This window comes from Fulmarus glacialis, unplaced genomic scaffold, assembly GCF_000690835.1.
Source record: "Fulmarus glacialis isolate BGI_N327 unplaced genomic scaffold, ASM69083v1 scaffold5848, whole genome shotgun sequence".
NCBI classification, from domain to species: Eukaryota; Metazoa; Chordata; class Aves; order Procellariiformes; family Procellariidae; genus Fulmarus; species Fulmarus glacialis.
Window position 1 is genome coordinate 94,715 of NW_009230034.1, and position 18,407 is coordinate 113,121.

At 39.1% G+C, this 18,407-nt stretch overlaps 1 protein-coding gene across 1 annotated transcript in view; it reads left to right on the forward strand.

The window, feature by feature from the left end:
• LOC104081352 (fibrillin-1-like) overlaps window positions 1-12,996 on the forward strand; it is a gene marked incomplete at its 3' end in the record, with an annotated part of 96,680 nt that extends 83,684 nt beyond the window's left edge. The window contains exons 22-31 of the mRNA XM_009584068.1: window positions 798-848; window positions 3,445-3,570; window positions 4,400-4,624; window positions 5,905-6,030; window positions 6,123-6,251; window positions 6,789-6,914; window positions 7,051-7,176; window positions 8,068-8,190; window positions 11,908-12,033; window positions 12,871-12,996. Coding sequence (XP_009582363.1) covers window positions 798-848; window positions 3,445-3,570; window positions 4,400-4,624; window positions 5,905-6,030; window positions 6,123-6,251; window positions 6,789-6,914; window positions 7,051-7,176; window positions 8,068-8,190; window positions 11,908-12,033; window positions 12,871-12,996 — 1,284 coding nt within the window. The remainder of the gene's footprint in view (window positions 1-797; window positions 849-3,444; window positions 3,571-4,399; window positions 4,625-5,904; window positions 6,031-6,122; window positions 6,252-6,788; window positions 6,915-7,050; window positions 7,177-8,067; window positions 8,191-11,907; window positions 12,034-12,870) is intronic.
• Window positions 12,997-18,407: the final 5,411 nt, after the last annotated feature.

An 18,407-nucleotide genomic window follows, 5' to 3' on the forward strand; every position in this document is an offset into this window, starting at 1 on the left:
ATTTTATAGTAAACATTTTACAAGTTTAAATTCTGAAGGGAAGGGACCACACCTACAGTCTGTAACTTGCAGCATTTTTTTAGCATGGTTTGTCATAATTAGTGATCTACAGTTCCTAATGATTTAGCAATAGATGCATGTTCCCCAGAGCTCCCAAGAAAATGTTTGCAACAAATGGATCTTTGGTGTGGTAATGGAGGGAGGAGAGGGAGTAGCCTTTGTTATTATACTCTGTAGATTAATTGATGACCTAGAGAATCATATGGTTGATCAAGAAACGGGTTGAGGTCTCTCCATATTCACTTAATAATTAGACTGAACTGTGGGATGAGCTGGGAACCCAGGATGAGCTGATGAATGCAGAAGTGTGTGTGGGTTGTTATTTATATATGCTGAAAGCTGCTAGTTTGCTCAAATCTTTAGTTAACTTTATCCTGTGTATCTTAGCAGAATTCATCCTCATCCATCCGTGGTAAATAGGGCTGTAATGTGCTGTGATCAAGTTAAATGAATTAATTGATTTGAATGAAGCAGGAATCATATAACCACTTTTGGGTTAGCTGGCTAAGACATATGGGAAGCAAAAGAGGATAATGGCTGACACTCTAGATAGTTTATGTAGTTGCCGCATCTTATCTCTTTGTTATTTCAGAAAATACTGAGATACTGTCTAAGCACTCAGACTTCTCATAGCAATAAACTCTAGATAATATTTCACATGATCAGTTTTGCACAATAAGTTAATGGTGAGTTTTGGACTGTAGCGTTCTAAAAGTTCACTTTTGTTTGTTTTACAGACCCAATATGTCAAAAGGGATATTCAAGAATAAGAGGAACATTGTGTGAAGGTATTTATTGTTGCCTTAACATAAATCAAAGCTTGAATGAAAAAATGCCAGTGTTTTGATTTAAGTGGTTAATTTAGCATAGAGGAACACTATGCCAAATTCTTACCTCGTGTAGTTCCATTGACTTCATCAGAGTTATGTCAGGGATGAATTTGGTTTCAGTTTGTTTAACATTCCTGCATACTCACAGTTTATCTCATGGTACACACTTGCAAATATAGTGTCTACCAGTATAAGGAGATGGTTCTCTCTCTTCAAATACTGTTAACTGAGTGACCAATTAGGGCAAAGTATGCATCTTATATATGTTATAAAACGTGGCATTATTGATACAGTGGTATGACAAGCCATTACTATGCTTTAGAAAAAGAATGTTTAAAGAATATATTTCACATGAAAGTTTTTTTTTTTTGGTTTTTTTCCTTAACTTTGGCTTTCTTCCATGCAACATTATATGAAATCAGATACATTCCAAAGCATAGTTTCAAAGTCTTACTGGGGAAAGAAAAAAAAAAAAAAAGGGCACCAGGACACAGTTAAACTTTGGTTAAAGAAAAGGTTGAAGATTTTTTAAATGTGTAGCTTTTTGCTTGGTATGAGATGACTCTATACTATTCTGTGAGAATTGAAGGTCCCACCCTATTTCATCTTCATTTGAATTGATTTGAACCCCTGGCAAAACACTGCATATTTCCATAATATGCAGAAGCTCAGAGAGTCTCAAACTGCTGTGGGTCATCTTGACTTACAACATCTGACATGACACTGCAGTTAAAATATTTTTTAAAAATTACTCCCATATGTAGCTTCCATAAAGAAACATTGTTTTTTCCCTTAACAAAAAATAAAATAAAACAAAAAAAAAAAGAGGAACACCCTCACACATATTCTTTGCTTTCCAAATGATGACTGAATACCTTGGCACGTCTGTGTTGCAGACCCACTGTACATAACTTATCTGACCTCAGCAACACTTTCTGGAGTGTGTAATTGAAAGAAAAGGGGTGGGGGGGGAAGTGGCCCCACCTATCTCTCTTCACAAGGAAAGTCTTAGAACATTTTCAACACTGCTGGGATGGAAAGTTTAACCTTCCAAGATGTAGACATAACTGTTTTCAGCATTTCCTTTACCAGCACTTCGGATTACATCTATTACATGCTTTAATCTTTCTCATTTCAGTGGGACCTAGATAGCCCCAGATTTTTCAGAGTAGTTTCCCCTGCTTTTAACATGCTGAGGCCGTATTTGGGTTTCAACCAATGTAAGCATTTTTCAAGACAGGGGAAGATCTCTAGGAAATTTGCTGGCAAGTGAGAGACAGGACAAGGCAGTAAGTTTAGTTCCCAAAAGGTGATACTCAGTTCTCCCATACACAGCCCATGTAAAATGAGTAATGGACCTTGTGCAAGGAAATAAGCAAACTAAACTGGCAGTGTTTCTCTAGTTTACGGGTGAGCCCTGGAGTTGTCAGCTGGAATATAGTTCACAGGCTGTGAACTGTGTTTCAGTTGTTTCTAACAGTCCACTGGCTTTACTTGCTGCTTTCCAGTCAATATGGGCCTTTTATTTATAATATCTGTGCAAGGGCAGAGGCCACTGATGTCCACCCTGCTCCATGCGGTTTGAGAGCTGCAGAATCTGTTTGCACCAGTTTTGTCTGGAGGCCTAGCGAGTCCAACCTACCCACTTCTTGATTACTCCATACATGACTGTTCAGCTATAGATTATCAGTCATTCTTTTCTCATTTCTTGTTCTTATCCTCTCCTGTCTTAAAAATTGTCATGCTTCATCTTGGGCCATATTTAATGCTGCAGGCTTTTTTCCTAAAGACAGTTGTGGAGCATATGCTTTTCACAAAGGACACTGGTGGGAGGACCCCACACTTAGATTACTAAACATTTATTTATGCTCAGGCCAAGCTAACACAGTTAATCAAATTATCCTTACTCAAAAGTGCTAAATTTGCCACTTAAATACAGAAATATAATCTTTACTTAATGAAGTTAAACTCTGCGTGCAGTCATAAGGAGTTTTATTTTAATCTATATAAAATTACTAATTGCTGACCAGATCATAGGGCCAGATTTCAAAGGGTGTTGTAGTTTCTAGACATGCAGATGTGTTCCTGATAAGACAGAAACATTAAAAATACAAAAATTTAAAAAATAAAACATTAAAAAAATACAGCATAACTTAATCTCATTGGAATAATGCATAATCTCATTATGCACTTACCTTTGTCTTTCTTTGCCCATTTGCTTCAAAAATCTGGCCCACAGTGAGTATGAAAATTGATATAATTTTTAAATGCCTCTCCCTTTTTTTGTTACTTTTGAATTTGATTTCACTATATGTAGGAATGGCAAATAGCAACATGCATTATTTCTAATCATCGGCAGTTTTCTGTAATTAATTGGTTCTGGATGATTTGCATAAGAAATCCTAAATATTTGGAATTTTGTCAGGCCATGTAAACTGCTGTGGTTTTGTATTTTATCCTAAAAACTAAACATTAGAATGTTCATATTTTTTTCCGATTTGTTCATGTTTAGCATGCTAGCGATTACTTTTATTCACATTTTGTTTGGAAATAGATGTAAATGAATGTGAGGTGTTTCCTGGAGTCTGTACAAACGGGCAGTGTGTCAATACCTTGGGATCATTTGTTTGCCAGTGCCCCAGTGGAATGACTTTAGATGCTTCTGGACGGACATGTCTTGGTAGGTATTAATTCCATTTACAGGTCTACTAGGGAAGAGAAAATCTATGTGGTGAGCAATGTTTACGCTGCATGTTTTCTTACAAGTTTACAAGTCTAACAAAATTATTTTTGTCCACATAAGTAATTTTCAAATGGAATCAATCAGGGACATGAACTTAGTTCAACTGGAATATGAACAGATTCCAATGGTAGTAGCTAAAGCCCATCACCATCTGCTAGCTGGTGAATAGCATTGATTTAGTTCCAGATTGTTCGTCTGACAAATCCCTACAGATCATCTGTGCTCTTAGCACTCTTCATCTGCAGCCCCACTGAAATCACCAAGGTTGGAAGGGTGGTGGGGGGCACCATTGTGGGCTGGGACTCAGGTGTCTGAGGAGGGATGTGGTGTTCCTAGCCACACTGTATACCTTAATGGAGAGTTGAATAACCAAGTTTTGTGTGCTGTCCATCCAAAGCACCTTTGTCCCTTTGTGACAGTAAATGCCTAAGATTTGTTTCAGAACAAGGCATAGCTTGTAGTTATTAAAAGGCCTTATATAGGTATGGTAAGCTGGAATGCTTAAAATCCTCTTCTCATCCAAAATTTACTTCAAGTGTTTAGCACCATTTTTCAGAATGGCGCTTTAAACTTACTTCAACTCTTAATTTCTGAGTTTAGCTTTAATATTTTGCTGTTAGAAATCATGCAGTGTGCTTGGTACACTCCTCTGAGTCCACAAAAACATGGAGTAAACTGTCCTGTGAAGGGATTCTGGAAGAGGATTCCTCTGCAGTGAACTAAATTTTCTCTTTCTCTCTCAACATATTGTTCAATTGCCCAACAGACATTCGCTTGGAGAGTTGCTACCTGCAGCATGAAGATGAGCAATGCACCTCACAGATACCAGGCCGACACCGAATGGATGCTTGCTGCTGTTCAGTGGGGGCAGCATGGGGCTTTGAGTGCGAGGAGTGTCCTCTGAAGGGATCACCTGAATTTGAAGCTCTTTGTCCAAGAGGACCTGGGTTCTCTACGAAGATAGAGATAACTGGGAAACCTTTCTCTAAAGGTATGTGATCCGTTTGTGGTTTATTGCCAGCAAATCCTGCTGGCTTTTCCTTTTACTCTTGCTTCGGACAGTTCCTGTGGGTTTGAAGATTTCAGTGATAGTCAGGCACTTCACTCACCTTAAGGCACATTTGAAAATCCAATTAGATTTCATGGAAATTAAGGCCAGAATAAAACACAAGATAATTTAGTCTGTGTCACAGACCATTAAATACCATATAATACTGCAGCCTCAAACCTAAATTTGTGTCTCTACTAGAGAGGTTAAATTGTGCCTGACTTTGCCTCCTGTGTTGCATCTAATGGCACCTCTGGCTGATGGAATAGCTTTGAAAACCTGGCACCACATAGTACAAGAACTGGAACAAACTGAGCAGTCAGCTGTGGATGTATTGAAAGAGTAATCCTTCTTACCTGTGCAGGGTGCAATAACTTTAATTCTACTGTGGAGCAAGCAAGTGAGGGTGAATAATTTTGGGAATTTCTTGTGGAGCTATTTGGAGAAGTGCTGAAAAATGTTTCCAGAATGATAGCTCAAATCAGCAGAATTTAATTTACTGTAAACCAAGTCTTGTTATGACTGTTGTTGGTAAACTTCCAGCATTAAATTGGAATCTCACAGTGACACCCTAGCATCGTGTGCTGAAAGCCGTCTTTCCAGGGTTACCAGTGGGGTTAAGCTGGACAATGTCAGAAGCACAAATGGATGTTTGTAAATAAAGCCAGTTACCCAAAACCTAAACATTCTGAAGTCTGAAAGGAGGGGAAAATGTATATGAATGACAATTGCTGTTGTTAGTTTCAGCCTTAGTTTTACAGTTACTAAGCCATTAATTATCCATAAAGAAAAGTGACATGTGCTTTTATTTATGCTCGGCATGTTTTCTGTGACTCATGGAAGTCACATTTTTTTCTCAGAAACCAGAAGACAAGAGTGGTTCTTTTGGAAACTCCCTTTGCCTTTATAGGTTTGATCTGCTGTTCACTGAAATCTTACTGCTGACTTCAGGGAGCTGCAGATCAGATCCTGCAGGACAAAGGGACAAAGGGGAGACTTAATACCATTTTACGGCAGGCAGTGTTCTTGGCAGTTCCAGTGCAGAGTATCTACATTGTTGGTTAGGCGGAAGTCGGTCAGTTTATGTAGTGTGGTCTACAATTTTCCCAAAAGGAGAGGTCATTATCATGAGAAAGGATGAGCTCTGAAGTCGGCATTGCTCTTTTGTGCACTGTTTTTGTATGAAGTGATAACATCATATGTCCTTACTGTTTCATTTTTAGATATCAATGAATGTAAAATGGTCCCCAGTCTTTGTACCCATGGAAAATGTAGAAATACCATCGGCAGTTTTAAGTGTAGATGTGACAGTGGATTTGCCCTTGATTCTGAAGAGAGGAATTGCACAGGTAAATTGCATGGATGTATCTCTCATAACTTTGATTTGAAAAGGAAAAACTGAACTCCTTTGAAAATACTGTGAATGTGTTTTGTGTTATAGATATTGATGAATGCCGCATCTCTCCTGATCTTTGTGGCCAAGGCATCTGTGTCAATACACCCGGAGACTTTGAATGTGAATGTTTTGAAGGCTATGAAAGTGGATTTATGATGATGAAAAACTGCATGGGTATGTTTTTTATAGACCATAGATGTGCAATATTATGCTATGTGCTAGAATGCTATGCCTGGGGTTTTTTTTTGTTTGGTTGGTTTTGGTTTTGTTTTTTTTTTTAACTTTTTTGAAGGTTTGATTGCATCTGGGTTTAGGTCCCTCTCATTTTGTGTGTCTTATTAAAGCTCACTTTAACTTGATTTCCACCCCAAATGTGAATTCACTGCTTCTGCAGGATGCCAATGTGTAAATGAGCAAGGGTCAGGATTTTAGGATGTTAAATTTATCCCCACAATCCCCATTTTACGAAGTGGGACACCATCCTGAACTTTGAAGTTAGAGTAGGTTAATATTTAGAAAAGGCTTTTTCGAATTTATTGTGTTTTATTTTTTTAACTGCACTGTGGTATAAGGGATGACTAGCTGTAGGAAAGGCTCCAGAGCCGATATAGGCAGATGGTGCTGTGATGGGTAGCAGACTATGGGAAGGGATGGGCTGCTGCTGTGGCAGTGCTGGCCGCTGCAGTGATGTGCCTTGTCTTCTCCCCACAGACATCGACGAGTGTCAGCGCAATCCCCTTCTCTGCCGAGGCGGCACCTGCATCAACACAGAGGGAAGTTTTCGGTGCGATTGTCCTCCAGGCCATCAGATATCACCAAATATCTCTGCCTGTATAGGTGAGACATGCAGGCAAAATCAATACTGTGCACAGCTTTTTATACCGCTCTTTTGCTGCAGGTGCATTTACAATGTTTGCTTTAGTATCATTTTCATTCAGACCCAAAATGCATTCCTCTTCTTCTTTTGCAACAGACATTAATGAATGTGACCTAAGCACCAGCCTGTGCCGAAACGGACATTGTGTCAACCTGATTGGAAAGTATCAGTGTGCTTGCAACCCTGGATATCAGTCCACACCTGACAAGTTATACTGTGTTGGTAAGGACAAAATCTACGTGGGATCTCTAGTGAATAGGGAAGATAAAACACAAATAATTGTTTCATCTTTAGTAGTTGTATGAAGACATTCTTAACTGTGATTCAAAAATCTAGTACAGTCTGTCAAAATTGTATGCAAAAAAATCAAAATGTGCACATCCATTACATGCAAGGAATGAATGAAATAATGGCAGTGCTACAATTAACTGTGTAATAGCTTATTTTCTCTAGTAAATCAATTATGCATAAAATAGCATACTATTTTAAATGGCCTAAGACTTCAGAATTTGATCATTAAGAAGGAATAACTTGTTAAATCCTGAGTCCTGTATTTTATTAAAAATCAGCATTCCTGACAGACCATGGAGTAGAATCATGTGGTTCAATTGAATTTTTCCTAATTTGATCTGCAATTGTCTCAAATGTAGGCCTTTCCAGTAACTGTTTCCTTAAAGCCACATTTTGTAAAAGACATTTAGCTTAAATCACATATTGTGCACTCTTTTATGTGCATACATTTTATTGTGCCACGGAAATACATGAAAAATCCACTGGCTTTAATTCTGCCTAGTAGATAATTTTTTCCCTTGATCCTTACAAAACCTTTGTTGCCTTGATGATACTGTGGTAACCCAACAGTGGTCTTTTTATATGTAGAAAGAGAACTGCAGAGGTATTTGTATATACCGTCAGATAATATCATCCCTTTAAATGCCTGACATCCATCCCAATACCTATATTTGCAAACACTTGAATGTTCAAGGAGTGTGCAAATGTCAAGTGTAGATTCTGGTTTGATGCTGGTTTGAAAGCTGACTCAAAGTGTGTCCTTGAAATGTGCTTTAAAGTAAAAGATACTGTGTGTTTTAACTGTACTTTTCTACTTTTTAGATATTGATGAATGCAGTATAATGAATGGTGGCTGTGAGAACTTCTGTACAAACTCGGAGGGCAGCTATGAATGTAGCTGTAAACAAGGCTTTGCACTCATGCCAGACCACAGGACATGCACTGGTAAGGGAGATTTTGGGAACTCTTCCGCTGAAAGGGTTTATTTCAATAGTTTAAAAACGGATCTGCTTTTTAAGATTAAAACTATTGTAAATATACTGTTAAAAAAAAAAAAAGTAATTAATGCACGGAAAGCTAAGTTCTTTCTCTAAAGTAAACATCTCCAAAGTATCAGAATTGGACAACTGCAGACTGAATTGCTTTGAAGGGAATTGATTCTTCATAATTTCAGAAAGTATACAAGTTGATTCTGTTTGGTAACAAAAAGCTGTCATTTTTTCAGTAGGAGATAAATTTTTTCCCTTAAGGTATTATATTAGATCCAAATCCAAAATGTGTTGAAGTCAATGGAAAGAATCATCATAAACATAAGCCAAAATGCTCTGCATGCGTACTGTGTGGTTATATTGGAGAGAGAATAGACAGAAATGCTAGAAGAGGAGCTGATTGCCCTGTTCTGTGGTTGTGTGCTCTTAAGCAAGCAAGAAAATTCCTATTTTTAATTCTTTGTTTAGTCAAATGCAAGTATGCTGCATTACTTCAAAACTGAATGACTTTCAGACAAACTGAAATCTGAAGAGTATGAATCTTTCTTAGGAAACAGCTCTCTTGCACTCTAAACAGCGTTTGTGAGAAAATTTTCAGAGCTCTGTAGTGGCTGGGTGTTCTCCTTTGGGAGTCTGGGCGTCATAAATCCCAGTAAGTGAATTGTACTCCGTGATTTCCACATAGGTTACTGGAAAGATAATTCTACCCTACTCATCTCTTACTTCTTGCTGCACAACCACTGGCCCGCTGAGGCATGTGAATATTTGCCAGCTGTTTGCCAATTCCATCCAAGAGCTCCTTGAAGAGCATGAGAAATATAACAGGGTTAATCCCTTGGAATAGAATTACCTTTATGGTTGAACAAATGCAGAATTCTCTATACTGAATTAATAGAGAGAGCTCACAAATATTTGTAGACCTCTGACCAGGATCTCGGTTACCCTGAGGCCACTCGCTACCATTCCAAAGGATAAAAGAGCCTTAAAGCATAGTTAAATGTAGTTTGCCCGCGCCCCGCCCCACCCCTCCCCGTTGTAGCTTACACTGTCAGAAAGATGTAAAGTAGCCAGTCTTCAGCAAGGACGGGACCCTTGTTCAAAGAAAGAAATCAATTAGAAAAAGGGCAAATTTGACTGACCCTGAAGTTAAGTATTTCAAAACCTAGAATATTTAGATTAGAAATAGTTTGCTTTAGGTCAAGTTTCTAGAAGAGGCAAGTTCGTACAAAAACTTGCCCAAACGTTGGTGTTCGGGGCACTTTTTCAATGCAAAAATAAAACCAGTTGATCAAAATTGTGCCTCAGCCAAAATCTAAACCCAAGTGATGGGATTAGAGGGACATGAGAGGGAAGGGAGGAGGAGGTGGGGAGCGGGGTTCTCTGAGCCACTTTTCTGTTTTCATCTTCTTGGCTTGACTGGGGACCAAATGACCCAAGTGTATACTTGGGCAGTCTTGGGGATCTCAAGTCTTACTGGCTAGAAAGAGTTCTGTGCTTTACTCCTGCTTGCCCTTAGCCACTCAAAGATATCTCTAAACCCAAAACCAGAGCTGATCATTTAGAGCACCTTCCTGCGTATTAAACTAAAAACTTCGGAATAGAAAACAATCATCTTTCCCTTCTCAAAATTAAAAAGGGAGGAAGCAATTGCCTTTACTGTGGGGAGGGGATGGGTTCTCAGTGTTTTTGTCCACACATTAACTAACTTGACCATAAACATGTCCATAGAAGTTTGTGGTCAGATCTTACCTGGGTGAGGAATAAAAAAGCATCTGATCTTAGTAGTGAATTTTTGCATGTTTATGTCTAGCCTTAACTCTGAAAAATAGAATTTCATTCATAGGTCAGCCAGTAATAGCTATTAGCTATTCATTTTCATAGTCTCTTCTAAGAAAGACTTGAATGCAATAGCCAACACATAAAAAGGTTTAAATAGCAGAAACACCAGACACCTTTGGAAGTCAAGTCAAACTCTACCTAAGAAAATATCCAGAGATGTGAGAGGTCACCTTCACCATCCTTTTAGTATCTAAAAATGCTGCCACATTCTCTTGAAGATATGTTAATTACATATATAAACATGTGGTGAATATTAAAAATTTGCATGCTGAAATTTTGCCTCTGCCCAAACTGGGTGAAAAATAAGAAAAAATGTATTTTATGACATTTTCTACTCATTGCACTGAATATCTGGCTTTACTGTGTTAGGCGTTTGTGCATGGTACAATATATTGTAGCACTGTGACCCGAGTATGTGAAACACCTATTTTACATTTTCAGTTTGCTTTCTGTGTGAACATGTCTTTTATCTTTAACATCATACAAAGCTGGAAGCCATTACGGAATATATTTCTTCATAATTGAGCTGGTAAGAATGCTGTTCAGTTCAGTAGTAGGTCAGGTTTGAATTGGTGAGGTTATGCATAAATAATCAGCTCAATTAGGAGAAACAACAGGTTCTTTGTCAGCTGATTTTCCCCCAACTGTGAAATCAGTACAGTGACAGGTTAGTAAATAAAGTTCATTCTTTCTGTCATTATTATCCCCATTTCTAGAGCTTAATTTTGCATGTTAATTCAAATTCCGTTCCAAATTAACATTTCCAGGCTAATGTCCATGGCAACATTATTTGCTTGTTAAGATGAACAGGGACTGGTCAGCCTTCTTCCTTGCAGAAGTTGTGTATCCACACAAGCACTAGCTGCTAGAAATATGGAAGAATAATGAATGTAATATATTAAGTTAAAGTGAGTTCATTTTCTGCAGCTGCATAATTACTGCAATCCACAATAGACTGGTCTGATAATGAGTTACACCCTTTCTCTTGGAGGGGGTTCCTGAATCTTGTCCTTTTTGTGCTGATTTTTTTCACATTTTATCACTAGGCAGAGTTTCTGATTTTTGCTCTCGCTGGTCTATGTTGGTGCTGACACAGGGAGATTCTAGGGATTTTTACAAGGAACACTAATATAACCCCAGGGACTCTGAAAGATTCCAGACCTTAGCATGGCTGCATTAACATAATAAAGTGTCTGCTTCTGCAGCTTGGCCCCAATCAGTGATGGCCAATTTCATGAACTGAGAAAACAACTTACATGCTAGAGGATGTAACTATATGGCTGGCCTTGCCAGTCAGCTGAAATGCTAAAAAAACCCATAAAATCTCTTAGTGAAATAAATGTATGTACTGTAATTATTCCCATCATGAGTTGAACTCCGTGTTTCCAGTTTGTTGCCACCCTTGAGACCTGTAGAGGTATTCTGCATGTATGATGGCTTTTTTAAGCTCTGTGAAGTCCGGTATTTTTGTCACTGAATTTGACTTCAGAGCTTCCTTTGACTTCAACAATGATGGATTGTATCCAAGAATCTCCAGTTGTATGTGGCCATGTGCTGTGACAAAGGTTCTGTATTTTTTTCTTCTGTTGATGACTTTTTTTACCTGCAGAGTTGGTTCCTGTTTCCATTGGAGTCAGAGGGGAATGTTTGCCACTGACTTTAGCTGGAGATGAGGAGCTTACTCATCAGGACAATTTTGCAATGTACTGTTCAGTTATTTGCAAGGATTCAATCTTTATCACGTTTATCAGAGCATTAAAATGTTTGCTTGCCGTGATTATGGTTAGTTGCATTGCATAAAGGTAGCATATTTTAATCTGATTTTTCCCTGTAGATATTGATGAGTGTGAAGACAATCCTAACATCTGTGATGGAGGCCAGTGTACAAACATCCCAGGAGAATACAGGTGTCTTTGCTATGATGGATTCATGGCATCTGAAGACATGAAGACTTGCATAGGTAAGTCAAAGTACATATTTAACAATCTGCATTAACTAGGGAAAAAATATTTATTAAGGCACTATTTCCAAGTAGGCAGACAATAATATTTAAAGAGTACTGCTCTTATGCCCTAATTTTGGCCACCTGACCATAGGACCAGCCCCATTGCACAAGCTATGTTTATCAAATGCAGATGTAATCTCTGTATATCCCTGTAGACTGGGATGCAAACATGATGATCTATAGCATTGTATCTTTGGGTCCTCTTCCAGTGAGGTTTTTATGCAGCTCAGATGAGAGTGCTTGCAGAAAGGAAGTGCTGGTGGATGATGCCGTGGAAAATTTCTAGCAAGGTAAATCACCAGTGCTGATTTAAACTTGTCTCTAAGACAAAACTATGTGCAAGTGCTGTACCTTGGTAGAAAAAAGTAATGAAACAGTGTATCTCCAAAACCAAATTTTCACATTTAAATTAAAAATCTGGAGTGTATTTGAGGAGAAATGTTTGTTCCAAACTAGGTAATATATGCGTGCATATATTAATGTATATACACATACATACATATAGATAGAAGGCATCAATAAATAGAGATAGTCATTCTTTGGATAACATGCTGAATATCAGTCTCTATTTTTAAGGAAAGTTGGAATTAAAGGTATGTTAATGCAGATGTGGTAATATAGCAGTGTTAAACTAGATCTCGAAATGTACGCTAGGTAAGAAATAACTAACCTAAGCAGTTTTCTCTTTGTATAAGTAGACCATTTTTGTACCAAAACATCATATTGCAAGAGATTTTGCCAGTTACTTTCTCAGAATTTTATTTAATAAACCTTAATTCATGGTTTTTTTAGATGTTAATGAGTGTGATCTGCATCCAAACATCTGTCTGAGTGGAACCTGTGAGAATACAAAAGGCTCATTTATCTGTCATTGTGATATGGGATATTCAGGCAAGAAAGGCACAACTGGTTGCACGGGTATGTTTTAATGTTTAATTATTAACTTTTAGTTAAACTAGAGAGTCTGCATGCCCTTTTCTCTAGTGTTCAAAATCTCCTCTTACTGTACTTCTTTTCACTTATTTGTGCTAAATGTTGTGTCTCTTATCCATATTTGCTGAGCTTGTGTTCTGCTGAACTTCAGTGGCACAGCATTCAGTAGCACATGCTGCTTCTGCTGAAATGAATGACAAAATGTCCACTGGGAACAAATGTGGGCTTATTAGTGCATTGCTGTTGGTCTAAGAGAACAGAAAATGCCATTGCCTGTAACTTGACAGACTCCTGAGGACCTCGGTGCATTTGGATTAGTTAATTATATACTATGCATGCAAATAACAGGTATCTGTTCCAAGCGTTATTTTGGCAAACACAGATGGCTTGAAATATGTGCTAAAATATATTTTCAGTTTTTTAAAAGTGGCAACAATACAGCTAGTCAACTACATTATATCAGCAAAATCAGAATTTGTATTATTTCATGTATTGCCAGCAAACAGAAATGAGATTCAAATATACAGGCTCCAAGGGCATGATATTAATAATCCTAGTGCTGGTGTCTCAAGCCAAGGTGTTGAGAGTCTTAGGCTTTGCCCAAATATGAATGCAAACATATGTTTAATATAATTTTTAATGTAGACTTACGGTAAACACATTTCTGGCAATGTCTTTGAGACAAACTTTTATTCTTAGTCTGCCCTTATTCTACAGAGTTAATAATATACTTCTGTAAGTGCCCCAAATATACGAAGCTGGTTTTTTACAGCTCTCATAGAAAAATCTGAGAGCTGGAGTTGTACTTTGCATATTGGACTGTGGACGAATAGTTGTGCATTAGTAACAGCTGCCTTTGACTTACATATGAACTGATCTAAATCCAAGAAATCCCTAATTGTACCCTGTAGACCAACATTTCAATGTTCTTTGTTTCTGTGCTAAATTATATGAAGACCTTCAGTACTCTAGACCTGAAAACCCTCGTGCTGATCAGTTACACATGGCGCAGCTATCACTCCCAGCGTAATGAGTGATGGTCAGGAGCAGTCAGGGAAGATGAAGCAACTAGTAGAAGGCAAAACAGAGAAAGGTCGTGGAGGCAGGGGAGGAATCTGAGGTATGGCTTCTGGGGAAGTGCCTGGAAATAGCCACCATTTTGGCAGCATGTGACGCAGGGTAGTGGCAAATGTCCCAAGCAATAGTTTTTTGTTAACGGAGAGGCAGGGAAATCCCTCCCTTCTGGTCCCAGCCAAGCCCAGCCCTCTGGATGGACGCTGTCTGTCATGTGGGCTCTTCCCACAGCCTCACACATCTTTATCTTTCCCTCAGCCCATCCTCTGCTGCTTTTGGCTATCTGCCGGTGTCCCAGGGAGGATGGTACTCACCAGGAAAACCACCAGGACACCTTAATTACAATAGATGCTGTAGAGGGGCTCAGTAATTTCAAAGAGGCCAGTGGTCTAAGACAAAAAGGTGAAGTATCAGTGATGCTGATACAGCTGATATGGGATCATACTCAAAATAGATCATCAAAATCTTTTGGTTTTAAATAAGAAAAGGGAGGAAGCAGAGCAGGAACTTTCTAGGTTGGTTTCATGCTGAAGAAACTGTGGATACAGGTCCCATTGTGACTACAGTATGCAGATTCTCACATTCTGGTTTTTAAAACTCTGATTTTCTGCTGGAGACCTTTGAATTCCCCACCTCATGTTTGCACAGTATTAGAGCAGAGCTGAAGTTCCCAGGCTCAAGTACTGCAGACTGTGAGAGCATCCCTCAAGACTTCTTCTGGAGGGACGTTGCCAACAGCACCTTGACCACAGGATTCAATTCTTGTCTTACAGACAGATCAAAAGCATCCACATTTTTTAGGAACTCCCGTGGAAAAAAATTACAAAAATGTGTACAACACTTTGAATGGGAGGTTCTCTGTTTCATGAGAACAACTAAATAACGTCCTCTGGGTTCCATTACAGTTTTGTCTAAATATTTCAGCTCCCTTGTCATTACTGATTGTTTCCATTTTAACAAATAAACATGTTTTTTTCCCCAATCATTTAACAGTATTCAGAATCCACCCACTGACTTACATTCCCATCCCACACAGATGTTAGTTCCCCTCCTCCTTGGTTCTCAGTAAGAATGTGGACAGTGTTTAGTAACAAAAATATAATTTTTTAAAAATTATGCAAAAATATACGTTGTAGATGCAGGTTTCCTAGGCAAAGTGCTACAAATGGTTTAATTTCCATTCACAAGGCAAATTGTGGCAAGACTGACTTGGAGCAGTTCATTTTAGATTTTTCTAGACAGGCAATGGTATGTAGCCACTAGAGAGAAGATTGCAAAGTTTTCCCCTATCCCAGTTCCAGATTGCCCAGCTTTATGACAAATATCTTGTCTCTGCTTTTGCTGTCAATAAAGTATACATGTACTTGTGCAGAGATGAAATCCTGTATTGGCACTTGCATTTGTATTTTGTGATTCATCACCACTCTGGAGTATTGCCTGTAAATTTGCAATATTTCACTGTTGATGTAGAGCCTTAGATTTACTTGCTCTGATGTTTTCACAGAGGAACAAATTCTTCTCTGACTCTCTCCCATCCATCCTTGCCAGTTACGGCTGTGTGCGCAGACCTCCTGTTTGCTCCTGGTGGAGCTGTGCTTGCACAGGCTTAGGGCGCTCTTCACAATGTCAAACTGAATGAGGTGAACTTGGGGGCAGAAGTTGCCCAAGATGGTCATCAGATCAAAAGTAAATGTGCTCTAGAAGTCAGCTGGATTTCTCCACAGCAGGCTCAGGGAGTTGAAGGGCTGAGACCAGGCTCTGACTCTGCAAGGGCCATGCTGGTGCCGTTTGGGGAAAGGCTGGTGGAGGATGTTCAGCTGCAGCCTTGGTGTGGGGTGTGAGGTTAGAGAGTCTAGTCTTGAACATTACTTGCTGTCATCCAGTAATGATGGTGATAGTGGATAAAGGAGGAGGAAGTGCACACTGCATACTTGCATGGCTGACAATAACATAGTTATAAAGAGAAGGACACCTGATATGGTGAAAGGAAGAGGTGAGCCCTGTCATTTGCCCTCAGAAATAGGTCCGTAACATTTTGTGACTTGTACAATGTGCTTGCCTCTCTCCCCTGCCTTTGGCTTCTGGCCATTAATAATACATTGTGTTTCAGTCTTGATGGCACAAGAGAGTTCTGGTATCAGTGAAACAAGTACATTTCCCCTTATGAATCTGGGAGCTGGCTGTGTCAGGCCAAATACCAGAAGATAATAATATTAAGATGTTGCCCGCCAAATGGGGGTATTACAGAAGGAGCGTATTGTGAGTAGGCGTCTGTCCAGCAATAACATGCTGCGCCCCAGGCTGATGACGTAAGGATGGATGGCCAGCAAGAAGTGAACTGCCCCATGTGAAACTCCAAGAGGTGCTTACCGTGCAGTATGCTGAATAAAATCCAAGAGTGATTCCAAAAGAGAAAACAATTTTACAGGTAGAGAGATCAGAATAGGGGAATTTTTCCGTATGTTTTTCTACTTGTGTGAGCCCTAAGTTGAAATTCACAGTCTTCTCCCTCTGAAAGGCCTTCCCTTTTACCAACCTGATTACATGGGCAGCGACCCAGGAGGAGGAAATGCCTTGTGACTTCCACCAGACGACTGGCCCTGTGGGAATCGGGCCCAGGCTTGAAACACCAGTGAAACGTCAGTGCGATAAAATGCACAGATATGCAGAGAGCGCCAAAAAAAATTTAAAAGTCAGAAAATACTTAAGGGATTTGCATAATTCCTGACAAACAGTACTGATTTATAGGTGGAGACTGAATTAAATTCACTCTTTGCTAAGAATCCTTATAGACTATTGAAGCCCCAATGAAACTTAACAGAAAACGTAAATGGTACACAGAGTATCTTGAGGATTTCATGCCCTGTGATGAATGTGTGAATTTTTGTGGGTTAATGTTCACTCTCATTCTGTTCAAACATGGGGAATAACTTGGGTGTTTCCAGAGTATAGGTGAGAATACGGTGACTTATCCCCATGCTCCTCTCTGGCTGAGTTTAATGATCTACTTCCAGACTGCGTAGAGATGCACTGTGCAGGTACTGGCTAGCTGTTTCTTTTCCTTTGGTTGCCACGTTTGCAAGCATAGTGCCAACGTGACAGGTATATATGATGTGTATTTTTGCTGCACATCCACAGCCCTAAAAATTTGTGCCTCTGTGATTAATGGGAGAGATGCTTTATTAATTGCCAAAGGCTTGAGAGAAGAAATATTTGTCCATAGAAGAGAACTGAAGGAGCCAACAAAATAGGGTGACTGACAGTTTTTTTTTCCCCAGGGTGCTTGGGATTGTTATGATGTCAGATCTGCATATTATTTATCATGCGTATTCTCATCTGTTGTAGGCAGACAACTCCCTTAGTATTAATGGGAGTTGTGCAATTACAAAGCTGAGAACATGTGTGCAGCAGGACTGGGGCACAATGGGACCGGCTGAAGATGCAGTGTCAGTCTTGGATTGGAATGTCTTTATTTTTCTTGGCTTGTCACAGCCTCATACTGGAGGCAGAAGGAGAAGGCTGATATAAATCAGTGACTCACTCCTTTACTCTTTAGTGAAAATCCCCCTGAAGTCAATCGGAATAGGCCATCATTGTGTGAAACCCTGACTTGAGTCTTGCCCTCCTGTGTGCTCTTTGGGTCATGATACCTTTACTCAGACTGAGTAATGCCTTTCTCTTCAAACAATTACACAAAAATAGTTCGAGTATTTGAAGAGTGTAGTACTGTTTGTACTGCCATGCAGACAGCACAATCTGGACTCTTGCTCTTATTAAAGATATTTATGTTGAGTTAATTTTTCCCCTACAGAGCTCAACTTCTCCTTTTTGTTTCGTTCTGTGAAGCCATAATTCAATACTTATGGCAACATAAATCCATATTAAGCTCCAGTATAAGCAGGCATAAATTCCATTGATTTCACTGCCCCGTTTACACAGGACTGTGTTTGGTCTGAGATCTCTTTTGCCTTGGAAATAATTGCAATGCAATAAATTTAGGCTTATAACTCAGCTGTGCAATGAAAGGAGAGAATAGGGATTATAGCAAAAACAACATCTGAGTTAAATGCAGATAGCTTTGCAAATAATTAAAATCTGGGATGAAGCCAGTGATGGTATTTTATATGCCTCAATCAGCTTTCATTCAAGTATCTGAAAACCTTTCCATGCATCAATGAAATAAGCCCTGCAATGTCCCTGTAAAGGTATTAGAACTGGTATTAGAAAATATGTTTTGCATTTCCTATTTGATCTTTACCATGGCAAAAAGCATTGAAATCTGTTGATTTCCACCCCACTCCCCCTCCCCACCTCCCCACCCC